The sequence below is a fragment of the Ilyonectria robusta genome (genome assembly GCF_021365365.1).
Source record: "Ilyonectria robusta strain PMI_751 chromosome Unknown BGZ61scaffold_12, whole genome shotgun sequence".
NCBI classification, from domain to species: Eukaryota; Fungi; Ascomycota; class Sordariomycetes; order Hypocreales; family Nectriaceae; genus Ilyonectria; species Ilyonectria robusta.
Genome location: NW_025764446.1, coordinates 1,036,999 through 1,059,698, shown reverse-complemented (window position 1 = coordinate 1,059,698; position 22,700 = coordinate 1,036,999). Strand labels below are relative to the sequence as shown.

Genomic DNA, 22,700 nt, shown 5'->3' with positions numbered 1-22,700 from the left:
CGCGATCCACGCCACTCATAATAGTCCGAAACATGCTCATAAATATATCCGACGTAAACCAGGGTCCCCCACTGGTGAATAAAACACTCTGGGGTTCTGTCTTGAACTAGCCTTGACGCTGTTCAATGATTCCGCTATTTGTGGTAGATGAGTTCCTGGGTTGGCGTAGGGTCATTGGACGGTTCGGTGCAGTTTTGGCACACTTTCAGATATACCGTAAGTATTACGTTATTTACTCCGTTTAGCTAGCGTATTTATGCTTCTAGCTGACTACAGGGTGCATTAATTCCGAAATGTCCTACGTCATCATAACCCGGCTTGATTGCCTGCGCCACTTCTCTTGCCAGGCACCTCACTCACACGTCGCCCTGACTATTCATAAGCCCCGTGGGCGGCCTCACATATTCTGGATCCATTGGATACTTGTTTCTCTTAAGGCCCATTGAGAGGAGCCTCGGTGATGGCCCTATGTGTCAAGCATCCAAAAATGCTTCCTGAAATATTCCTGGTTGGGTTCTGGCAATACCCACATGAGCAGTCGCTAACTTACAGACTTTGATGTCTCGAGGAGGAGGATGGTGCAAAGTTACTCTCGTGCTAAATCAGGGCAGCTACAGAATGGACATACCGCATATCCCACAACCTGGCAGACTATGGTACTGCCATCGTTCCTGTTTAGCAGCCAACTCACGGGTACAATGGTTCTGAGCCCCTTCACGGAGTACATCTGCCCCTATGTCAATATTTCTCACACAATCACAGCAGTGACAACCGTGAAATCGTAGCACACACACTTCGCGATGATAGTTACTCATTAACCTAGCCGCTCTAACATCTACAGCTATTTTCTCTACCCGCCCAACTCCAGAGCAAAAACGCCCCCTCATCTATTCCCAGCAGAGAAAGTCCCCAACTCCACCATAATCCGAAGAATTATTTTAATCCATCCCTTTGTATAATCAATGAATGCATTGTGGGCACCGACAGGAAGCCGGACGGGCTCCTGTGCGATGAAGGCATACACTCGCGTGCAGCCAGCCCAAGAAAGTTGTGTAAAGGCGGTATCGAGTGTGATCCGCAGAGCGAGAGCAACGACGGCATTCAGAGTCCGCCTATCATCGCGCTCTCAGTATTAAGACGTGCCGGCCTACGGGAGACCTGGCCGACACGGGGACCCAGCCCGCGAGGGTTCGCGTTGTGCGATGTACAGAACCCCCGCGGAGCTCGGTCAGAAACGTGGGGCCCGACGAGATGGGGTTTATAGGGCTCGCCAGGAAACGACCGGCCGTTCGGTGAACGTGGTCAACGTAGTTTTTGTTGTTGTGGGCGTGCCATGGTGCAATTGGGATGCGTTGGCTCGCCGCGGTGTTGTGGGTGTTGGTGTCGAGGAGCCGGCTCGCTCAGCAGCGCAACGCAGAGGCATTGGAAATTGAGAGAATCATTAAGAAGATGGTATTATTAAGGAGAGGAAGAAGAAAAGAAGAAGGGGTGGATCTTGTCGAGGTGGTGGTGTATCCGCCCCTTTCGGGCTTCGTTGTTGTGGACAAAACCAACCCTCCTTCGCCGGCCGCGTCTCGCACTTATACTCGCCCTCGAGCAAAACCCCCTCCCCCTTGGACGGCCAGAGCCTCGTCGGCAATTTCACTGGCAATACGACTACGACGCCGCAAAGTCTCGTCACCCTGCAGCCGCATCCAGCCCCCGTCCGCCAGTGCTCGGAGGGCCTTGTTGTCTCAGTGAGGTGCCGGACGCTCGTTGGCCCAAAAAGTGAGGCGAACCGCGGCGTGTTGGTCCGCCTCACCTCCAGCACAAGTGGGCGATATATCACACAATAATGGGCACGCCAATAATGGACACGCCGCCCTGCAGCCGCTATTCGAAGGCTGCGGGGGTTCCGGCTGCAGCATTGGCTTCCCGCGCGTCGGTGTAGTGCGTACGTAGCGCCTGCGACGGGGCAATTTCTCTGGGGCGTAGGGCCTTGCGATGCGGGATGCTCCATGTGGGATCGTGACTCTACAGACTTTTCCTCCGGGGCGGCAGCCATCCCACCTCCTCCATCAGCCGGATGTATCATCGCCATGGGTAAGATTTATAGCAAAGATGTGGAGGGGATGTGGTGAGACGAGAACACGAGCTGACGGCGTGGGTTAGGACAGGGTCGGTACGCAGTACACGGTGAGGGCCAGGTGAGGCTGTTGTGGGTTTCATCCTTCAAAGCCTCGGACATTCGCAATCTTTCCTTTCTTATTTCCTTGCTTTGCTTTGCTTTGCTTTCCCTGGGGAACGGGCTATGAATCCCCCCCATGTACTTGTATAATTACAACAATAAACCTGACCTGTCTGTACAACGCACGACCATGCCATTGGCGCCTGTAACATATCCATCAACCGTAACACACAGAAACACGCCACTCAAGCCTCCTTTACTCAAGCTTCCTTTCTATTCCTTGGCCTTCCCCTCGGCCTTCCCCTCGGGCTGTCTTGGGCTCCGTTCAGGCGAACCTGAGGGTGCCCGTTGGCACCCGCTGCGCCAATCCATCCACCTCCCGCTTCAACGCCTTGAGCACACGTCTAACATCCGCTAGGTCCGCTCCGCCCAGATTGTTCCCATGCCCGGGTGGGGGCAGCGCCGCGTCGCACCGCTTGAGAAGCTCGACAACCGACGGGCCAATTGACCCGCCCTTTCCGCCACCACCCCGTCTGCGAACTTCCGCGGACCAGTCGTTGACTACGAAGACAATCAACTCGATAATGCGGTTTCGCACAGAGCCGCTGAAGCCGTAGTCCTGTGTGTCAAATATATTTTCAAGCACACGCACAATCATGTCGTGGGATACGCCCAGGGTCAAGAAGAGCTGAACTGGCCAGGTAGGATCAGCACCGATGGTGGTGTCCTGCTGATACGCCACAGCGTATCGACATAGCTCAGGGAGTAGGGTCTGGATGGGGAAGATGAAACTGTCGAGCGATGTGCGGTGCGCAATATTCTGGATCTTGCTTGTTACAGACTCGTAAGGGAGTGGGGGTGAGGGCATTCCTGGTTCCGAGTTCTCCAGCCGGGACATGATCTCGTCATGGGTCTGCTGAATCAGGTTGCTCCATGTGCCCGAGATTGTCATATGGTTTCGGTAGTCGGCAGCATGGTAGATGAGCAGACACAGGTCATAGTAGCCGGCTTGGTCGGCATAGTCGTTGAACAGCTGTGATATTGTAAGCCACGAATCCTTGCCGCCAAGATTAGATGTCTTACCTCTGAAAGACCTTGGATCTTGCCCTTGAGAGCCACTTGGATTTCCACCTTCCTATCCGAGTCAATTCGCTCATCCGCCTTCAGCCTCTCCAAAAGGTCATCCTGAATGTGCGCAATCTCCAGCAACTCTGTGACCTCGTGGTTGAGAAGCTGCTGCTGCTGTCGGCTCACGCCACTGGTCGCAACATTGGCATTCGCCTTGGCAAGACTAAGCAGTCTAATTCGGTCCTTGATGCCAATAGGGAAGTCTGAGTTGGCCAGCTGGGCCTGGACCTCGGCAGCGTCAAAGAAGCGACTCCGGTTGGTGTAGAAGCGACAGAGCAGATCAGCGTGTTCCACGTTGGTGCCAGCAAGACGCTGAAGGAAGGTAATAACGTGAGGAGACTCAATGGCTAGAATTCTGCCCGTCCAGCCCTGTTGGATGTACCACTCGTACAGGTCAAAGTGGAACACCTCGTCATCTGACCCATTCACCACATCGTAGGCCTCAAGCCTTTTGGTGGCGATCAACGTCAACCTGCCGTCAATCATCTCAGGCTCACTGCTTGATGCAGCATCCAGATGGCGCAGGACATCATGGATCATATCGTAGCAGCGCTTCCTGTCGTTGAAGGCGTTCGCCCTGGGATCAGCTGACGGTTTGCCATCGTTAATCCATGACAAGGCTGTGTTACCCCGGTCTTTTTCCCGGGCAACGACCAGGCAGAGCTGAATCGCCCCGGCATAGTACTTGAGGTCGACGTACTGCGTCACAGCGCCCTGGAGGTTGGCAAACGTCAGGCTGCCGGCGACCTTTTCAAAGAGCCTCAAGCTCTCGTGCAGGAGGCTTCGAGACTGGCTGGTGTTGGGGGGTTGGTCCGAGGCGCGCTTGAGTTGTTCTTGCGCTTTAAAGATGACCACGTCGTCGGGGCTGCAGAAGCTACCACACCTCCGTCGCAAGGCGTCGGCAACAGTCTCCACGTTCGAGCCACTCTCAATATTGCGGTTAACAATCGCCTTCACGAGTAGTTTAGCAAGGTCCTTGCCATCCGCCTGTGAAAAAAGTTTTTCGTAGGTGAGATCCTTCAGCTGCTGACGAGCGGTATCGTCAAGACGGGTAAAGATGTCGGCCACACGCTCATCAAAGAGCATGAGTACGAAAGAGATGCCCTCAGAGATGCTCTCCATCAGCTTCTGCAGAGCATGAAGAGCTTGGTGCTCAGCCTGCAAGGCAACCTCTTCTTGGCGACTTGAGACATGCTGCAGGTCTGATGGGCCTGACAAGCCCTGAATCAACCCCCGGTTGGAATCAAGGAATCGCCTCAATCGCTCCAAGTTCTCTTGAACAGTGCTCAGCTTTGAAAGAGGAATGGTTGAGTTTATGATGACACCACCAGTGGGCGACACGCCGGGCTTGATAACGGCAGCCTTCCAGAGCTTGCGAATCAAGCGGGCGAGGTAAACGGCCAGGGCGTCATGTCGGGAGGACAATCTGACCGAGTCGGTAGTCAGAGATGCACCATCAGTCTCCGTAATGGTAGGCTGCCCACCGAAGTCGACAAAAACCGATCTCGCGCGGTCCTCTGTTGCCTGGTCGATGGCGCGGGCTGCGCCTGGCCTCGAATCGCCACCATGGCCGCAAGCCACCGCCAAGGCGGTCGAAACAGTTTCCACGCGACCATAGAGCTGAATAAATCGCCGGCACACCTGTTCGTATCCCTCATCTCCCACGGCCCCTCGGATGGCGGACGCAAAGATATCCACGAACCTTCTTCGTCGAATAATGTGAACACCGGTGTTGGTTAGGACAGCAAACTCGCTAGGAGGGTCGTCAAATTGAACAGCGAGCTCGTTACCAAAGCCAAAGGGTTGTCCAGCCGCAGAGAAGGGCTTCGTAATGAGACCAACAGCCTCGGCTCGGCTACCGATATCGATCCAGCTAGCATTCTCAAAGTATTTCAGGGGCGTAGTCGGCGATGTTTCCTTAATACGGCCAGTCTCTGGCCCAGAAACGAAGAGAGAATCGGCGTTGGGGTTTGACTCTTTGCTGACGAAATCCAAAAAGTATCCAGGGGCAAATCGGGCGCCCTGTCGGCTGTAGGTTAGCATTGAAGACTCCAGGTCAGTCAAGGTTTCACCTCCAGCGTAGCCAGATCGTCGGGGGTTCTGGCTTGGGGGGAACTTGATGAACTGGACCTGCATGCTCTGCGGTGCCATGTTGGACTGAGAGCCGTAGAGGTAGGAGGAAGCGTTGGTGGCGCTGAAGAAGAGGCGACAGCCCGTGTTGGTGAGAGCCATCAGATGAAGCTTCGACGCTTCCTGCTTAGAAATGGGACTGATAGCAACGATGGTGGCTCGGTCGTTCAGGAGCTTCGAGTGGCTAATCATGTGGGCAATGTCTCTAAGACAATGCACCTTTTCCTTCTCGATGACCTTGTTCAACCGATCGGGCGCCTCCATGTGATATGTGCGGATAGTCGATCTGCTCGACAGGGTGTAGACGAGGTTTCGCGAGTCATCAATGACGATGTCGACCAGGTGCTCGGGAGACTTTTGTGACCAGAAGCCCGATTGCAAGGTGACAACTGAAGACCAGCCGGGATTCGTATGGTTGATCTTACCACACCGGTTCGAAAACCACTTCTCCTCAGATTGATAGTAGAGTTCATTGATATCGATATCGCTGCTTCCACCGAAGAAGATTCGGCCGTTGGCAGATCCAGTAATCACGCGAACATCGTTGCCGCGCAATGGCAAGAGCATCTTCGTCTGGTAGAGGGACACCGCCTTCGTCCCAGCGGGAGTATCAGTGGCAGACACACCGAGCAAGATCATTTCCGAAGAAGTAGCGACCACCAAAATGTGCGTGATAGTGTTGACAAAGATGCCAGGTTTCGGGGGCACAAGCGCGACGGCGTGGATGGTATGGGGCTGGTCCTCGAAGCCAATGAGTTCGGGGTCGGGGTGTGTGTAATCCCAGAGGAAGAGCGAGTTGTCGATGACGACCCATGCATGATTGATCTCAGCAAAGAGACCCATGAGTGTCTGAAGCTCACCGGCGTTGTAGTGATCAAAGACTTGGTTCGGGATCGGGTACATTTGGGTCTTGTGGAATGGGGCCACGGGAGAATCTGCGGTTTCGACATCGTACTCGGAGGATGCGCCCTCTGTCGCGCTGATTAGCACATGGTGTCAACAAATTTGCGCGAAAACCTACGTCTGCAGTATGAATCCAGGTCTGGGAAGCGCTCGTCTGCCTGTAGGAAAGAGTTGATGGCCTTGGCCGCCTTGACGACGGGAGGCACATTCTCAGAGCGAGGAGGAGGTAGGACGCTCGGCACCACGAGGCCGTCGCTAGTAGTTGTCTTGGAGGAAGAGGCGGTTGTGAGAGCCACGCTTCGAGATGTAGTCGTGGTGGTCGAAGTCTTCGCTCCGACGCCCATAGGCTGCGGGTTGGCCTCCGACCCAGCGAACAGCTGGCGGCGCACGGGATCAGAGCCCGCCTGGAATCTCGAGGCAACGGCCGGCGTGTTCAAGAAGGCGCCGGGCACCGGCCGCACCGGAGTGGTCTGGGGAAACGACATGATGGCCAGCAGAACGACCCTCGCCGGGGCCTAGAGTGCAGCTTCACCAATCCCGTCGAGTAGGCAGCACCGGTCGGCAGGTCATATAGGGGACGCGTGAAGAAGGGGAGTCGCAAATCGTGTGATGGCGGTCCCAAATCGTTCGCGTCGCGGGATGAGCCTCGTCAATGTCGGTTTCGTCACGTCGTCGTCGGGCTCGCGATGGTTTGCAGGGGCAGAGGTGCACGCCGTAAACAATTTCAGACGAGAGCTTGGGGAGGCTGGCTGGAGCACGGATTTTTCGCGACTGGGGGCTGGGCGCTAGGACCATTTCGGGCGCAAGGCTGAGGAAGACATTAACCACCACAAAGCCTTCGAGAACAAAGCAAGGCTATTTCAAAACAGAGGCGCGTCTTAAAAGTTAAATTGGCGAGGTCGCATTCATTTGCAGTATCAATAGGTAAAGGTTGCATTCATCAAAGTCTTTGCTTTGGACCAAAGTAAGCTGCAATGCTCCCAAGACGGCGCCCATGATCGACTAGACATACTACTTCCTACAGTTCGCCTCCACCAGATAACTTCCCTCTAATTATAATGTTGTCATCCCAGCATCTCCCATTCCGTGTACATCAAATGACCCAGAGAGGGTCATTGCTTGTATTTTCGTCGCAACTTGTCACCTAATCCACCCTTCATAATCCTTCTCTCCACCCAGATATCTCCAGGTTCATGTGTTTACTGCTGCTTGGCCTCACGAGCCTGCTTGCGGAGAGCTCTCCGTCGGATATCGATGTGCATCTTCTTGTTCTGCCCGATGGTGATGGAACCGTTGGCACCAGGGATGTTCTCAATGAACCACAGCATGTAGGCGTGACTCCACCAGGGGGTGTAGGTGTTGGGTGCCGCCTGATATCCGCCAAGGCCGATCTTTCCAAGGGCAGACTTGACAAAGGGGCGAGCATTGGGGACGAGAAGGCTGGCACGGCGGACCTTGCTCATGGCAGTGGTGACCAGATGGCTCAGGACAAGGTAAACATCAACGTTGTCATCAGCAAGCTCAGAAGCGAGGGCAACACTCCACTGCTGGAGGAAAGCCTTGCTGCCGGAGTAAGTAGCGAGGTAGGGGGTAGGGGTCCAGCCGGCAAAGGAACCCATGGTCAGGATGAGGCCGCTCTTGCGCTGCTTCAGAATCGGGGCCACAACCTGGGTGACCTTCAGCGTGCCCATGCAGTTGATGGTGACGATGCTCTGGAGCTCCTCCCGAGAAGTCTCCAGGAATGACACGGGCATGCTGTGACTCTGGCCGACATTGTTGATCAGAATGCCGACATCCAGGCCCTGGATAAGCTGACTGAGACGGTCGTAGTCCTCGTTGTTATCCTTCGAGAAGTCCATAGCCAAAGTTTTGATCTGAACATCCTTGCTCTTCTTGATATCATCGGCGAGAGTATCCAGCTTCGATTGGGTTCGGGAAACAAGAACAAGGTTGAAGCCCTTGGCGGCAAGCTGCAGAGCGTATTCCTTGCCCAGGCCATCGGAGGCGCCAGTGACGACAGCCCAGGTACCGGGCTTGCCATACTTTCGGAGCTGGGACAAAATAACATTAGCAATTGCATTGTAATATGGGGGGGAAAGGGACGCTGCAGCACTCACGTTGGTGCCTCCCAGCACAAAGGCGCTGAGCACGAGCTGGAGATAGCTCAGGAACTTGGTGCTCAGGACGAAGGCGCCGATGCCAGCCAGTCCCCACTGGACAGGCTGCGGCACGCGCTGGAGGAAATCCACGACGGCATCCATGACTTGGCTGGCGTGTTGATGCCGAATGGATCGTGTGGATACGGATGGTGGTGGTCAAAAAGAGGTCTGCAAACCGGGGGGAAGTGATCTGAAGCCACCCGTTGAGAAACTGCTAAATCTGCCCCTCGGTCCTGCTCAATAATTTCTAGGCCACTACTAACCCCTGACACTTGTTGGGGCAGCTGCGGGTGGCCCAAGCTTCTTCCGTTAGTGGGAAGTCTCGGGCAGGTACGAATACGCGCCCGCAGCAGTCTCTCGGCAGGAGCCGCCTACGGCTGTCCCGTACCCGACTTGAAATAATCACCTTAGACTCCATCTAAGCACTTGACATCATTACCTCCTTACATTTGAGCTCAATCCATTCCGCTGCACCTTCAATTCAACTTCCTCGAACGCCCTCGTCTCGCACATCTACTATGGACTTCCTCAAGTCGATCCTCCCCGAGGCAAAGGGCATCCTGCCGTATTACATGATCATCGTAAGCCATCCCACCCAACCCAACATAGCCGTTCGTCCATTGGGTACCCGTGCTGACCGCTTCCAGCTTTCCCTCACCTCAATCGGCAACTCTCTGCAGAGTTATGCAACCCTACACTTCTCCCGACGAGTCTATAACGGTCGCTTTATCCGAAACCCCAAGCTCCCCGCGAGAACGGCCAAGTTCGAGCCCGAGGACTCGACCTCGAAGCTCATCCCCGCCCAGAACGATCCCAAGGCCACCGACCAGTTGACCCCCCTCGCTGGCCGCCTCTTCGGCACCTGGACCCTAATTACCTGCATTGTGCGCTGCTACGCGGCCTACAACCTGCACATCGGCCCCGTCTACACGATTGCCTACTGGACGTACATTGTGGCTTTGGGACACTTTGCCACGGAGCTATTCATCTTCAAGAGCATGACTTTTGGCGTTCCCCAGATGTTCCCCTTCACTCTAGCGACGCTTTCGTTGATCTGGATGCCCCTGGTTCGCGATCACTATGTCGAGTTCAACTAGACGATAATATCCCTTTCAATTTGAAGGCACGGACAGCCAATGGCCGAGGGCAAGGTTACCCAGTATCGGTAGATCTAGAGTAGATCTCGCGGATTAATAGAGATGGAGAAATGGTCTTGGTTTATTCTATCTAATTGTTCTCAAGATTGTGCCGAGTTGTTTCGGTAGAGCTCTCCTCCGCAGTTACGCAATCGGAGAGTGGCCTGTTCAGGGGTAATATCTCGCTGGGGCTCGGCCATGAGCTCGTAGCCGACCAAAAACTTCTTGACGGTAGCGGATCGCAGCAGAGGAGGGTAGAAGTGCATGTGGAAGTACGCGTTCTCAATCTCCTCAGCGGTTCCCTCCAGAGGTGCTTGGTGGAGTCCGGAGCTGTAGGGGAAGCTGCACTCAAACAGGTTATCGTATCTCCTGGTCACTTCCTGGATCGCCTCGGCAAACTGGAGTCTCTCCTCATCCTTGAAGTCGACGAGGGATCGGATATGGCGCTTGGGGAGAATGAGAACCTCAAAGGGCCAGACAGCCCACCAAGGACACACGACCACAAACGACTCGTTCTGCCAGACAACACGCTCCTCCTTGGCCAATTCCAGCTTGACGTAGTCCTCCAGCAGGTGTCGGCCGCCGTGTTGAGCGCGGTACTTGGTCATCTGCACGAGTTCCTTTCCAGGCTCCTCGGGCATAGTGGACGTCGTCCAGACTTGGCAGTGGGGGTGGGGGTTTGAGCAACCCATGGCAGCGCCCTTGTTCTCAAAGATCTGCATGTACCTGTAATCCTCCTTGGGGGACGGGGCAGCGTCCTTAGGTAGAGAGAGGGTGAGCTTTTCGGCTGCAGCGGCGAGCGGGTTCGATTTGGAGAGGTGGTTGGCGTAGATGCGCGTCCAGTGCTCGATAACGGGAAGGATCTCCTCTCCAGGCATGTCGGCTAGAGTGAGATGGTGCTTTGGGGAGAAAGTGAGGACATAGCACACTCCCTTGACACCCTGCGCCCTGAGAAGGAGAGATTCCAGGTCTGTCTCTATCATTAGCTCGAGTCAAGAGAGCATGAGGCTGGGAAAATCAACGCACCATCAGAAGAGGCTTCGTCCGCATAGTCGGGCTGCTGCTCCTTGACGGCGCTGTAGTCGTTGACAAAGGCAAACGTATTTTCATAGTCTGGGTTCTCATCGCCCGCCGCACGCGCGTTCCTTGGGCACAAATAGCACTAACACAGTCAGATGGCGCAATCATTTGGGTGTATATTTATCGCTGACGCACCTTCGGGTCGTATTCAGGCAGCTCAGCTGCGATGTCAGGTTCTTGCTGTCCCCTATAAATGTCAGCGGCTGTGGCAGGCCAAATCTTAAAATGTAACTCACTGCCAGGGTCGCTTTGTTCGGTGAGGGGAAACCAGAAGCCAGGAATCCGTCAGCGGGTTGTACCTCCGGTGGGAGATGTCGTCGAGAATTTGGTCAGGCATGGCTGTTGAGATGACGGCGTGGCGTGGTATGGAGGCGTGGGTGAAAGATCAGATGAGAGGAGGGGTTCTTTTCAGAGAACGCCGGCGACTTGGGGCAGTTCTGCACACAATGTCCAAGGTGAAGTGTATGGATGAGTTAAAAATATTTCAGAGACAGTCGGACAGATGAGAAGAAGGGCAGTTGGGAAAATAACTCTCGTGGCAAACGGGCTCTTAGATGGGTGGTGCGCTTAAACAGCCTCCCTGGGTATGGTCACTGGAGCCGCCTCGGCGATGTTCTCGGCGAAGAAACGGGCGAGCATGACGTGGGGTTCCTCCTCCACCTGCTTCACCCCATGCGCTGGCCTTAAGATCGACTTGGATCTCCCCAGCAGGCGAGCCCACCGGGGCCCGGGTGATTCACCGACCGGTTCCGGTGCCGATATACCGGCTCCGGCGCTAGGAAAGAGCTGGTTGACAATTGGCATCACATTGCTCATGCGATTGCGTATCAATGAAGCCGTGATTGGTGCGTGGCCGCATCTCTCGGACAGCCAACCAACGGGTTCCTTAACATTGAACATCATTCATTCAACCCAATGGTACCGGGAGATAAATAGACCGGAATTAGAGCAATCAGGGAGTAATTGGGTATCTCTACCCTCCTCTCATAAGCTGCTCTCCGACCAAACCTCGCTTCATTCTTGTCCGAAAATGGCGGGGTCTCATGGCGGACGCGGTGGTCCCGAGCCACGTGATGTTTCTCGCGCTTGCTTGTGGTCAAGGAACCCCCGATGCTAAGGTGACTAGCACAATCTGATCGAGTGGCTACCTAAGAATCAATTAAGCGCAACCAACCAAGGTACCTAGATTCTGTTTTGTCCACGAATCAGTAACAGGTATTAAGATAGCCATGAACATATGTTACTAGATCTTCATATTCTCCACAGTGATACACGCCCCTGGTCTACAATGCATCTGCATGCCTCATATATGGAAGCCGGAGATTAGAAGTCTGACAGGTGCCAAAGTGTGCAAAGAGCTTGCAAGTTGCTCCTGTAGTGCCCTGGTCAAATCAAGTAATTCGATGTTTTGGAGCTTTAGATTCGGGAGGGGAAAGACAGAGACTACTTGCAATACAATACTAGTGGGAAATATCGCCGTTCACGGCCCGCAACGAGTCGACTTCTCGAGTATCGAGCCAATGATTAATAAATCCGTCTCCATGTTTTTTAAACATCTTCCTATCCAAAATACCCATACGTTGTTCCCTTCTCCCTACCATCGCGTTACCCTGATCTCCAGTGATATCATCGTGAGTCACGTGACTGTCCCGATTTCCAAGCTGAAAGAACTTGGTCCGAGCGTGGGGCGCGCCAAACCCCAGCGTTGGTGCTGGCCCCCAGCTCTGGACCTGCTGGAGGAGGCGCACTTCGCCCTATTACGGGATCCATCCAAGGCCGTGAAGCGCCCAAACATCCCAACCTCAAGCGACAACAGCCCATCACATCATCATCAACCACAACCCCGAAGCCGCCCTTTCCATCGAAATTCGCGTCGCATTACCTTGCATACCATTTGCGCATCCCGAAGAGACCGCATTTCCGCCGCCGTCGCGCCCGCAGCCGTCTCCAGCTTGGTGGTGCGACTCGAGCAGGGGGGGCGTCATCAAGCTCCCCGCCCGGCAAGATAGCAGGACGAGATGGGCGTCATACGCAAGAAGACTGTCACGAGAGGGGGTGAAGGAGGAGTCAAATACGTTTGCGACGTGTGCTCTTCCGATATTACATCTACTGTGAGTGGCCTTCTCCTGGCTTCCGGACCGTCATCGGACGTGTCCAGGCAGCCCGGCAAAACTCCGGCTATTATTTCCAATATCAAATGAAGCTGTTCTAACAGTGGTGATGATATCAATATAGGTCCGCATTCGATGTGCCGATCCTGCCTGTAGCGAATTCGATCTTTGCGTCTCATGCTTCTCTAAAGGCGAAGCTCGTAATGCGCACAACCCGGCGACCCATGCATTCCGCGTCATCGAACAGAACTCCTTCCCCATATTTGACCAGGATTGGGGGGCTGATGAAGAACTACTCCTTCTCGAGGGTGCCGAAATTTACGGCCTGGGTTCCTGGGCAGATATCGCAGATCATATAGGAGGATTCCGTGAAAAAGATGAGGTCCGCGAACACTACCTCAAGACATTCGTCGACTCCCCTGCCTTTCCCCTCCCAAAGCGCTGCAGCCCCCACGACTGCGAGCTGGCCAATGAGATTCCCCGAGAAGAATTCCAATCACGAAAGAAGAGGCGAATAGAAGAAAGGAGGGAAGCCGCCAAGAATGCGCCCGCACTACAACCCAAGACGAAACCGACGGCTAGTGTACCAAGTTGTCACGAAATTCAAGGCTACATGCCTGGTCGTCTCGAGTTCGAGACGGAATATGCCAATGAGGCCGAAGAGGCTGTACAGCTGATGCAGTTCGACCCCGGCGATGGCTTAAATCCACGAACTGGCGAGCTCGAGCCGGAAATGGAGCTGAAGCTGACCGTCATGGACATTTACAATTGCCGATTGACGCAGCGTGTGGAGCGCAAGAAGGTCATCTTCGAGCATGTCCTCTTAGATTATCGGGAGAATACCAAAATTGAGAAGAAGCGAACCAAGGAAGAGAAGGACTTGCTTCAAAAGGCCAAACCCTTCGCCCGAATGATGAACCACGACGATTTTGAGAACCTCAACCAAGGTCTCCTGGATGAGCTCAACTTGCGGCAAGCCATTGTGCAACTCCAAGAGTGGCGAGCCAATCGTATCGGAGATCTCAAGAGCGGCGAGAAATACGAACTGGACAAGACAAATCGTGTCCAGAAGTCGATACCCATGGGCTCCATGGACCGTGAGCGCCTGGCCTCGGCTCAACGATCGAAGCAGCCAATCGCCCCAGAACCACCGAGCGGAGCTGCGCTGCTCGTAGCCCCCGAACTTCCCATCCGACCAGCGACGGCAACGACGACGCCGACGGCGATAACGACAAACGGCGAAGTCAATGGCGATACCAAACCCTTGACTAATGGGCATACCAATGGCGTCAATGGTGTGAATGGTGTCAACGGCGTGAATGGGCATGTGCCACCCAAACAGAAATTCGCCCCTCAGCCTATTTCTGGCGTGCAACCCATGCCACTAAGTGAGGATAGTGCACCAGACCTCCACCTCCTCACTCCCGAGGAGGCTAAGCTGTGCGAGGTGATCCGGCTGCAGCCAAAGCCATACCTGATGATCAAGGAGCAGATCCTCAAAGAAGCTCTCAAGACTAATGGTACCTTGAAAAAGAAGCAGGCCAAGGAGATTTGTCGGCTAGATTCCCAGAAAGGCGGAAGAATATTTGACTTCTTTATCAACTCTGGGTGGGTGGGCAAGGCGTGAGAACGGATGTTACGAATACCCTGTACTGGAACTGGCGAGGAAGCGTTCAACGGAAATGGCTGTCTTTTGGAACATGGCTTTGTAGTATATTACCCCGTGAGCAGGGGATTGCTTTCTGTATACAAGAAATTCACGATCCTACGGAACTGCACGTTGAGTAAATGCGTGAACCACACTGTACGCTCGTTGGCGATGTTGGGTTTAGCTACCCCGCGTACACCAAGTTAACCCCCACCATTGCTGGACGGGTAGTTTTCTACAGTGGAGCAGTCCCTCTCATCCATCTTTGGCCGGTGAACTTCAAGCCCTGTTTATTCCTCACTCTCTTCTCCATGCAACTATTCTCTAGGTTCCGCAAATCAGCTCTAAACTCGGTTCGCACAATGACCACAATCGCCGATATCCGCCGAGTATCGGCCAAGTCGCTCTCCGAGAAGATTCTAGATGAGCGCGAAGCCAAGGAGACAACCTTTGCCATCGTCGATGTCCGAGATGACGGTAAGTCTGCCCGCCACCCTTGCGGCTCGCCCTCCATACCTCCAACCCCTTGACCCTATCTCCTATATTCACGATGGCGAGATCTAACTTTGGCAAGACTACCTCGGCGGCCACATCAAAGGGTGCACCAACGTGCCCGCCCACACGCTGGACGCCATGATGGCCACCCTGGTGCGCAACCTCAAGGACAAGAAGACGGTCGTCTTCCACTGCGCGCTGAGCCAGATCCGCGGGCCCAGCGCGGCGCTCAAGTACCTGCGCGAGCGGGACGGACTGTTGCGCGCCATGGGCGAGACACCCAAAGGCGCGGAGGGTCAGGAGGTGCTGGTGTTGGATGGCGGGTTCCAGGGGTGGCAGGAGGTGTATGGCACGGATGAGAGGCTCACGGAGGGTTATCGCAAGGAGTTGTGGGAGAACTACTAGGCGTCGGGGACTGGTTGGGTCATGGGTTGTGGGCTGTGGGGAGTTAGGGATCGATTCATCAGGGTCACGGTTTGTGGACATGTATGTGAGGATTACGGTTTGCCGGGTTGGGCAGAATTTCTGAGCCATCTGAGTACGGAATTGTGTCAAACGGGTATAAAGGAGAAGGTTTCTACCCCATCAAGGCCGTGCAGTCAAAGTCGTGGAGTAAAGGCAACTTGGATATCCAGGTCAGACAGGTCCAATCCGCCATATATAAACCAAGACCATCCTGCCCTTGTTAAATAAATTTTTCCACCCCATATAACTTCACTGCCATACTATCTCGTCAAAAAGCACGAGCTTATCAAGCCTTGCCTTCACCAACACAAGGCCTCGTTCAACCGTCCATCAAGCGTTCGTCTCATTACCCAGACCAACTACAGACTCATTGTCTCATCATTCAACACACATCTTCGAGCTTCCAATTATCTTTGATTACCATCAAGAGCACATCATCATCAAATCATCATCTTTCGCTTCATCAACTACCAACCACCAACCCTTCATCATGGCTCCCACTTGGGTCACTGACGCCTGGGCCACACCCAGCATGGATCCCGGTACCTGGATCTCCAATGAAAACACGCTCACAATCGCTGTCATCTTCCTTGGAGTCACCGGTATCGTTCTTCTCGGACTAAATATCAAGCCCCCTTGCACACCCAGTTCCAAAGATTTCGTTGCGCTCAAAGCAGCCTTCCTCTTAGTAGTTATGTCCATTTATAACACGGCCATGCGGCCCTGTGGCCGGGACATTGGCTCAGAGAAAGAGGAAGAGCTTGGACTTCTCGGAAATCAGGGAACAGAAGAAATCGAGTCTGCATACAACGGGCTCGAAAGGCAGCCTCTCGTCCACCCCAACAGCGCTCACTATAAGCCTGCTGGGCCAACTTTGAACCGGGGGTCATATTATGGAGCCACGGATTTGCGACAACACAACGCACAGGAAGGAGAACAGACAACCGGTCACACAAACCATCAGAAGCTTCAACGGGATAATTCAGATGACTTCACACGACAACAATTGATGGCTAAGGCAACTGTTCAATTTAGCCCAGTTGTTGCTGAGGGTAGATATAGTTCTTACGGAATCACAAAGCAGGAACCAATGAATCCGTCAGCTGTTCAATGCGTTCCGTTTCTTGTGGAGGGAGAACACACACATCATTTTGTTGAAGCAAAGGTTGCTACATTTGTCTAGATGTTCAGTTGAGAGGGAGATATTAGAGGAGAGATTATTGGGGGAAGGGGAAAACAGAGAATGAAATGTACACCTAAAAAGCGATGCAGAAGATAATAATTTAGACTCAATCAGTCTCGATGAGTGCTCTCTCTTTAGGTGATTGCATGATGATTGTGCTGGTTTTGCTACCCTGGAGCCTTGACAAGGGGCCCTTGTTGTGACGCTGTGGGATGACGCAACTGCTGCGAACGAGTGGCCGGAGGCGGCCAGCAGGCGCTAGAATCAGCGGGGGAGGGCGACTGCCGGGGCTGACCATTGGCGGTGACTGCACTGGGCAGCATTGCCATTTTGGCGCTGGGCATTGGGCCAGGACTCGTTGAGATTCCACTTGATTGCTCGCCGCTCCGATTGCATTACAGTCAATCTAGCACCATCACCCTTCCACCGCCTTCCATTATTGTTATTTCCCATTCGCTTGGACGGGAAGCAACCACCGGGACACGGAGAGCGTTTCTTCTGCCCGCTTATGAATTACTTTGCTCGCCGCTCGTCGTGTTCCGTCTTCTTCTCCCGTACTTACACCTCCCACTCGCGACCCCCACCGATACACAGATCACAACAACCCCGCCATCAACGAAGCACCGCAGCCATGGGTTCGCAGCCAGAGCAGGCCCAGAATGGGGAGGTGGACACTACCAGTAAGTCGCGGAGAATCCGCGCCTCTCATCATGTCGCTTACGATGCTGCAGACCTGGGCTTCACGCCGGTTATCAAGGTTGACGGCCCGTGGACCGTTGACAAGGTCATAAAAAAATTGCCTGGAGGTGCGCCCGCCGAGGGTTCATCCTCGCCGCTGGCCTTCTTCCACATGCTCGAGCGACTCAAAACTACGAAGCGCGAAGGGTGGCGCCGATTTGGAATCACCAGGTAAGAGCGAGTCTTATATGCTTACGGGAATGGAGCGCTGATAAGGGTGTGGAACAGGGGAGAGTCCATCGCCGACCACATGTACCGCATGTCGATGATTTCCATGTTTGCCCCGCCGGCACTGGCCCCGAAGCTCGACCTGCCCAAGTGCGTGAAGATGTGCCTGATTCACGACATGGCCGAGCTGCTGGTCGGCGACATCACCCCCGTCGACGGAGTGCCCAAGCCCGAGAAGAGCCGGCGCGAGGCCGATACGATGGACTTTCTGACCAAGAACCTGCTGCGCAACGTGGCGGGCGGAACGACAGGCGAGGACATCCGGGCCATCTGGCAGGAATACGAGGACTCGGAGACGCTGGACAGCCACTTTGTGCACGACGTCGACAAGATGGAGCTGCTACTGCAGATGATTGAGTACGAGAAGCGCGGCGAGGGCCAGCTGGACCTGGGCGAGTTCGCGTACGTGTCGACCAAGATGACGCTGCCGGAGATGAAGGCGTGGGGGCAGGAGGTGCTCAAGGAGCGCGAGGAATTCTGGGGCGCCAAGAAGCACATACACGGAGAGCAGGGCGTTGAGGGAGGCGTGCAGGTCGACCTGAGAGACGACTATTACTCGCGAGACTGATTTCTTCACAGCGGTTCTGGGCTGGGAAGGCTTAAATCGACAGCTGGGGCGCAGGTTTATTTGTTGCAGGCAAGACGGCGTCTATAGACTTGAGCGAGAGCAATCAACTTGTCCTTAGAGGGATACGGAGAGTGGGATACGGAGTACGAGAAGGAAGGTTGGGGATTGTCTACGCAAGGGAACAGGAAGGGACGGAAACGGGAACAGGAACAGGCAGGACATGAGGAAATGATACACCAGAGGCAGACTAAGAATAGCAATTCTGATTATGCAAGTCAGCTGCAAGTACAAATGCAAGTGCAAGTGCAACTACGGTCGTAGCCGGGAACGTGGGCGATGGATTGGGTTGGTTGTGGTGTGCATTGTACCGCTAAACGAGGTGCTGTATTGGACGCAGGGTGCAGTAATATTACAGTGGAGTTGTGGTGGTTTGAATAAGATGAGTCGATTGCCCCTCTATTGTTTGTTGCCATAACCACGGCAACCAGCTTGTCCCTTTTGGGGGCCGGAAAAATAAAGACGAGAAAAATCATCAGCTGCAGGGCGCCTCCCAGCTGGCGAACCCTGAAGATCGGGTGGGCCGTCTAAGCCGGCGTCTCCCCAACCAAACCTAAGGTACCTAAATGGACCAGCGCCTTCAGCGAGGCTGGCAGCCCGTAGACCGACAGCGGCGAGTACCTAGGCAAGCCCCTAATTAGTTGAGTTTCTTGGGATTCTGGTCCAGCCAGGGGCCGCCGCTGTAGCTTAGACGATTGCTTGGGAGCTTGAGCTTTCCCCGTGCCTGACCCCGTTGGCTCCCGTCCCAAGCCGCGTCTCCGTCCATCCCCCATCTCCTCCTGTTCGCGTGTTTCCCTCCACGCATCAACTGCTGCGACGGCAACGGTGACGACAATTCGACGTCGCGGAGAATACTTGTGCCAATCACCAATCACCAATCACCGGCCATCGTGTTGCTGCCTGTCCGCCAGCTGCAACCCGACGATACGAAGGAGAGCGCCACTCCTTGCGCCGACGTCACAAACGTTGAAACGACCCGACGCCTCAGGTTCATCCAGGCAACACACATACCAACCACCATCCACCAACCACCAACCGCTATTATCCCGCTATCCGCCAACCACACGCTGCCGCCACCACCAGGCTGAACGCTCACTCACGCGCACGCCCTCGCTCACGCGCAACAAAGCTCTCCCCATCGCCCGAGTCACGCGACGACAATCTCCATCATCCACCGATCCGCCGTTTCTCTTTCCGTCTGGCTTACATCGTCAACAACGAACCAGACCAGACCGCATTAACCACGAGCTGCCTACCCCAGACCCGGGTGAACCACGCCGCCTGGAGATGTGTCTCGGCTCCCGCTGAGCTTCCCTGCACAACTCCATTTCGATCCGTTCATCGCTGTGATTCCACGCCCCGGCGCCCGCGTGCCGCAGGCCTTCGCATTCCAGCCTCCCGCCATGACGGTCCCCTCGCATTTCCACATGCCCGGCGCCTTCCATGCCGAAGGCGTCCATCCAGGCCTGTTTCGCCCGCCCATCTCGCCCAGCTCCAGCGCCAGCTATGGCTACGCCGCCCCGCGCCCGCGCACCACCTCTTCCGCCGATTCGCACACGAAGCGCAAGCGACATCGTCATGAAATTTCGCGGTCGCAGGAGATGCCGGTCGATGACGACATGGAGGGGAACACCTTCTTCACCACTCCGGGCGTGCAGAACAGACACCAGGACCGACACTACCAGCTTGCGGGCCAGCTCGACACCCCGAATGGTGGGCCCGTCGAGAGCTTGATGGACGAGAGCATGTACTCGGATTCCGACTATCGCAGGGCTCTTGGATCGAAGCGGACCTGCGACGAAATGGATCGCAGCATGGCTGGCCCTACGCCGCTGTTCAACCTCCCGCCCCAGCCCATGCCCTCGCAGGGCTGGGGAAGCTTCGCATTTTCCGCCCTCGGCGGCGTCGTCGACAAGGTATGGCAGTTTTGCAAGGCTGGCGCATTCCGCGGATTTCAAGCCGGTGGAGGCAGGGCCTTCCGGGTGACGGCTGAAGGAGTCCGGGAGCTGCACTCGCTCGAGGAGGATCCCGTCCAGCAGCATCATATACCAGGCCGATTCCCCCAGATGGACTACCAGCAAGACCCGATGGAGGAGCGCATCGACAGCGGAGCTTCAACGCCGACAGGACCGGCCCCGAAACGCAGACATACCGATCACCGAGACGAACTGGGCCGGAACTGGGTCATTGTCGGGGACTCAAAACCTGGGGTTGAAGCCAATACGCCCCAGCGCCGACCCTATAGGCCGACTCCGACCCCGACTCCGACTCCTCGATTGCGAAACAATGGACCATCCATGGCTACTGGCCGACGCATTAGCACGCCGGCCTCACGCCCAGCTTCCCGTACAGCCTCGCGCCCATCGTCTCGTCTCTCCTCGACCCCGACCCCTGGCCAGCGCCGACAACCAGCGAGCCGCCCAGCCAGCCGTCTTTCTCACGCACCGTCGCCTCCTGTACTCTCTGCTCTTCCCGCCTCAACCGCTTCCTTCGCCTCCTTTGGTGCTTCGCGGTCCCCATCGCCCACTAAAATTCCACAACCCTATCAATCCTCCCGCCGCCGGAACTCGGTCGCACCGTCTCCAAGCCCAGCAGCCATTCACGGGCACCGCCGTTCTCACAGCAATGCCTCGACGGCTTCAAATCGCGGCTCAGTGGATGCTAGCCCGCGCCTCACGTCAGAGGCCAAGCACCTCGCCGCTCGGCGCAAGATGGAGGAGCGGGATGCGGATGTGCGCATTTCGGCCTTTAACAAACAGCTACAAGATATGATCCGTCAAGGCAAGGAGGCATTGGGGACGACGATAGAAGTAGAAGGAACCTGGGAGGACGATGACTGAGCTCCCTGCCAGCCTACGAATCCCTGGTGTCTGCTCCTCTTTTCTTCCTCTCACTGATACCCTCTCTTCTATAAATACGGTTTTATTACTTGCTACTCGGGCAGCACCATGGGGCCTCGGAATGCCTCACAGGATGTGGCGGAGGAGTTTATCGTTTCTTTTCAAGTGGAGTTTGGACGATTTGATATCATCGGGTGGTCGGGTGGCCACTATCACTTCAGTTTCATGTTCATCTAGGGCTGACGTATCATGCCCCGTAGTTGTGTACTTTGACAATCTATCCATTGGACGGTTTATGAACAGAAAATGCAGCTTTCCTTGTCTACTCGCATGAACTTGGTATGGTGACGACTAATCACGAACGCTAGAGACAAGATATTGTCGAGGACCGAACAGCCTTATTGTATCCTCGGAAATAGGCACCCTCATTATCCTGCCTCCAGTCTTTCATTTCTCAGTGTCATGAGTGGAGGTTTCTGTCAATGTCATGTAATCCCGGTAGCCGACGGTCCGTGTGGGGTCAGTCTGGATGTACGGTAGGCTACCATGATGCCGCTGCAAAGAATTACTATGGAGCAAACACCACTCGTTATCAATCGCATACAACCATGCTGGGAATGCACCCCGTACTCCCCGTGAATTGATCCGTTTCCAAAACGGTCGCGTCAGGCGCATGCCGCTAGACTCGTAATTCATGACGTATCGGGCCTACGTGGAGCCAGCACCCTGGTCATGCGATCTCGGGTGGTCGCATGAGCACGAACGTGCCCCCTGTACTCCCCGGTGCGGAAGTCGGCAGCCACGCCGACGAGCTGCCGCAGAGTCATGACACATGGCTTGCGGCCCTGGTTGATGGCGCAATTGCGTCTGGGGAAATTTCTCGGATTTGATTTGGGGGTTGGCATGGACGTGGCTGGGTGGCGAGAAGGGCTTTTTTTGCGCCGTGATGTTGATGGGCTGGGACGTGATGGTTGGAGTATTGCCCTATATCGTACATTCTAGTTTGGCAATAGGTGTAAGAAAGAAGGCTGAATCTGCAGAGTCTCGCCGTGGACGATCTGTGCAAGTGACTGCATTTGCGGTCTAGACTAGTTGGCGCTGGGTTGGGGCGCTGGCCTGGATTTGGTACGGATGTCGTCGACAGTCCACTCAGCGGCAATCGCCTTGAGACCTCTTCGAACGAGCGACCGACGGCCCGCGACCAATGAGACATGTCTGGCAACCGTCAACGTACCGAGATGTGGTGGAGCCACATGGCCGGTCTCCCAGAATGGCGTTTGCTCGCGTTGACGTGTATAAGTCTGGGCGACGATGCGAAGCCGCACCGAGCCGCGACGGCATCGCATAGGACGACGGCGATAATTCAAACAAAGATACTGGAAGAATCAAGGTAATCAAGATAGACAAGACTACAACATGTATATGATTTCAAAAACCAACTCCGTGACACCATCTTCGCCTGCGCATGTCTTCTCACCCCCCCGACGAGCCGATACCCGCTTACACGCCTCCCTCACCCCCACACAGCGCCGAACCCACCCGGCCGACATCCGGGAACTCGGCGGCCGGCGCACGATGCAAAGATGCAAAGAGCCGGAAGGCAAAGAAGCGAGCGGCAGCCGGCATCCACCAATTCCACCAAGCCCAGGCCAGTTGATCAGGTA

The 22,700-nt window shown here is 55.1% G+C and overlaps 11 protein-coding genes across 11 annotated transcripts; 7 read left to right on the top strand and 4 right to left on the bottom strand.

The window, feature by feature from the left end:
* Nucleotides 1-1,271: 1,271 nt before the first annotated feature.
* On the bottom strand, nucleotides 1,272-2,286 carry BGZ61DRAFT_49875 (uncharacterized protein). The gene has a single exon (XM_046251319.1). The coding sequence runs from the start codon at nucleotides 2,078-2,080 to the stop codon at nucleotides 1,442-1,444; it is 639 nt and encodes a 212-aa protein (XP_046103375.1). The 5' UTR covers nucleotides 2,081-2,286; the 3' UTR covers nucleotides 1,272-1,441.
* A 206-nt stretch (nucleotides 2,287-2,492) lies between these two features.
* BGZ61DRAFT_354400 (Non-repetitive/WGA-negative nucleoporin C-terminal-domain-containing protein) lies at nucleotides 2,493-6,813 on the bottom strand (the record flags this gene model as incomplete). Its single annotated transcript, XM_046240609.1, has 3 exons — nucleotides 2,493-3,200; nucleotides 3,251-6,396; nucleotides 6,447-6,813. The coding sequence occupies 3 exons, from the start codon at nucleotides 6,811-6,813 to the stop codon at nucleotides 2,493-2,495; spliced, it is 4,221 nt and encodes a 1,406-aa protein (XP_046103374.1).
* Nucleotides 6,814-7,527: 714 nt separating this feature from the next.
* BGZ61DRAFT_354560 (uncharacterized protein) lies at nucleotides 7,528-8,589 on the bottom strand (the record flags this gene model as incomplete). Its single annotated transcript, XM_046240624.1, has 2 exons — nucleotides 7,528-8,379; nucleotides 8,446-8,589. 2 exons carry the CDS (start codon nucleotides 8,587-8,589, stop codon nucleotides 7,528-7,530), a joined length of 996 nt encoding a protein of 331 aa, XP_046103373.1.
* A 268-nt stretch (nucleotides 8,590-8,857) lies between these two features.
* BGZ61DRAFT_454059 (uncharacterized protein) lies at nucleotides 8,858-9,702 on the top strand. Its single transcript, XM_046246152.1, has 2 exons — nucleotides 8,858-9,068; nucleotides 9,135-9,702. The coding sequence occupies exons 1-2, from the start codon at nucleotides 9,006-9,008 to the stop codon at nucleotides 9,582-9,584; spliced, it is 513 nt and encodes a 170-aa protein (XP_046103372.1). The 5' UTR covers nucleotides 8,858-9,005; the 3' UTR covers nucleotides 9,585-9,702.
* Nucleotides 9,703-11,315, bottom strand: BGZ61DRAFT_454057 (galactose-1-phosphate uridyl transferase). Its single transcript, XM_046246151.1, has 4 exons — nucleotides 10,940-11,315; nucleotides 10,839-10,890; nucleotides 10,650-10,785; nucleotides 9,703-10,593 (listed from the first exon to the last, which is right to left on the bottom strand). The coding sequence occupies exons 1-4, from the start codon at nucleotides 11,038-11,040 to the stop codon at nucleotides 9,725-9,727; spliced, it is 1,158 nt and encodes a 385-aa protein (XP_046103371.1). The 5' UTR covers nucleotides 11,041-11,315; the 3' UTR covers nucleotides 9,703-9,724.
* Nucleotides 11,305-11,933, top strand: BGZ61DRAFT_454056 (uncharacterized protein). The gene has a single exon (XM_046246150.1). It carries the CDS (start codon nucleotides 11,314-11,316, stop codon nucleotides 11,818-11,820), a length of 507 nt encoding a protein of 168 aa, XP_046103370.1. The 5' UTR covers nucleotides 11,305-11,313; the 3' UTR covers nucleotides 11,821-11,933.
* Nucleotides 11,934-12,721: 788 nt separating this feature from the next.
* BGZ61DRAFT_354087 (histone acetyltransferase complex protein) lies at nucleotides 12,722-14,441 on the top strand (the record flags this gene model as incomplete). The annotated part of the gene is made up of 2 exons (XM_046240580.1): nucleotides 12,722-12,814; nucleotides 12,939-14,441. 2 exons carry the CDS (start codon nucleotides 12,722-12,724, stop codon nucleotides 14,439-14,441), a joined length of 1,596 nt encoding a protein of 531 aa, XP_046103369.1.
* A 267-nt stretch (nucleotides 14,442-14,708) lies between these two features.
* Nucleotides 14,709-15,662, top strand: BGZ61DRAFT_589378 (Rhodanese-like domain-containing protein). The gene is made up of 2 exons (XM_046256574.1): nucleotides 14,709-14,939; nucleotides 15,037-15,662. The coding sequence occupies exons 1-2, from the start codon at nucleotides 14,774-14,776 to the stop codon at nucleotides 15,360-15,362; spliced, it is 492 nt and encodes a 163-aa protein (XP_046103368.1). The 5' UTR covers nucleotides 14,709-14,773; the 3' UTR covers nucleotides 15,363-15,662.
* A 250-nt stretch (nucleotides 15,663-15,912) lies between these two features.
* BGZ61DRAFT_479206 (uncharacterized protein) lies at nucleotides 15,913-16,605 on the top strand (the record flags this gene model as incomplete). Its single annotated transcript, XM_046249087.1, has 1 exon — nucleotides 15,913-16,605. One exon carries the CDS (start codon nucleotides 15,913-15,915, stop codon nucleotides 16,603-16,605), a length of 693 nt encoding a protein of 230 aa, XP_046103367.1.
* A 631-nt stretch (nucleotides 16,606-17,236) lies between these two features.
* On the top strand, nucleotides 17,237-18,139 carry BGZ61DRAFT_479205 (putative HD family hydrolase; the record flags this gene model as incomplete). Its single annotated transcript, XM_046249086.1, has 3 exons — nucleotides 17,237-17,285; nucleotides 17,337-17,514; nucleotides 17,572-18,139. The coding sequence occupies 3 exons, from the start codon at nucleotides 17,237-17,239 to the stop codon at nucleotides 18,137-18,139; spliced, it is 795 nt and encodes a 264-aa protein (XP_046103366.1).
* Nucleotides 18,140-19,284: 1,145 nt separating this feature from the next.
* BGZ61DRAFT_49803 (uncharacterized protein) lies at nucleotides 19,285-21,099 on the top strand. The gene has a single exon (XM_046251226.1). It carries the CDS (start codon nucleotides 19,600-19,602, stop codon nucleotides 21,034-21,036), a length of 1,437 nt encoding a protein of 478 aa, XP_046103365.1. The 5' UTR covers nucleotides 19,285-19,599; the 3' UTR covers nucleotides 21,037-21,099.
* The last annotated feature ends 1,601 nt before the right edge of the window (nucleotides 21,100-22,700 follow it).

What these genes read in the sequence shown, in the direction of transcription:
- BGZ61DRAFT_589378 (XM_046256574.1), top strand. Translation starts at nt 14,774, where the DNA reads ATGCAACTATTCTCTAGGTTCCGCAAATCAGCTCTAAACTCGGTTCGC. An exon ending in CGTCGATGTCCGAGATGACG is followed by an intron (nt 14,940 to 15,036) that starts GTAAGTCTGCCC and finishes AACTTTGGCAAG; the next exon opens with ACTACCTCGGCGGCCACATC.
- BGZ61DRAFT_49803 (XM_046251226.1), top strand. Translation starts at nt 19,600, where the DNA reads ATGACGGTCCCCTCGCATTTCCACATGCCCGGCGCCTTCCATGCCGAA.
- BGZ61DRAFT_454059 (XM_046246152.1), top strand. Translation starts at nt 9,006, where the DNA reads ATGGACTTCCTCAAGTCGATCCTCCCCGAGGCAAAGGGCATCCTGCCG. An exon ending in TGCCGTATTACATGATCATC is followed by an intron (nt 9,069 to 9,134) that starts GTAAGCCATCCC and finishes GACCGCTTCCAG; the next exon opens with CTTTCCCTCACCTCAATCGG.
- BGZ61DRAFT_454057 (XM_046246151.1), bottom strand. Translation starts at nt 11,040, where the DNA reads ATGCCTGACCAAATTCTCGACGACATCTCCCACCGGAGGTACAACCCG. An exon ending in CGAACAAAGCGACCCTGGCA is followed by an intron (nt 10,891 to 10,939) that starts GTGAGTTACATT and finishes TGACATTTATAG; the next exon opens with GGGACAGCAAGAACCTGACA. An exon ending in GGACGAAGCCTCTTCTGATG is followed by an intron (nt 10,594 to 10,649) that starts GTGCGTTGATTT and finishes TGATAGAGACAG; the next exon opens with ACCTGGAATCTCTCCTTCTC.
- BGZ61DRAFT_49875 (XM_046251319.1), bottom strand. Translation starts at nt 2,080, where the DNA reads ATGGCGATGATACATCCGGCTGATGGAGGAGGTGGGATGGCTGCCGCC.
- BGZ61DRAFT_454056 (XM_046246150.1), top strand. Translation starts at nt 11,314, where the DNA reads ATGTTCTCGGCGAAGAAACGGGCGAGCATGACGTGGGGTTCCTCCTCC.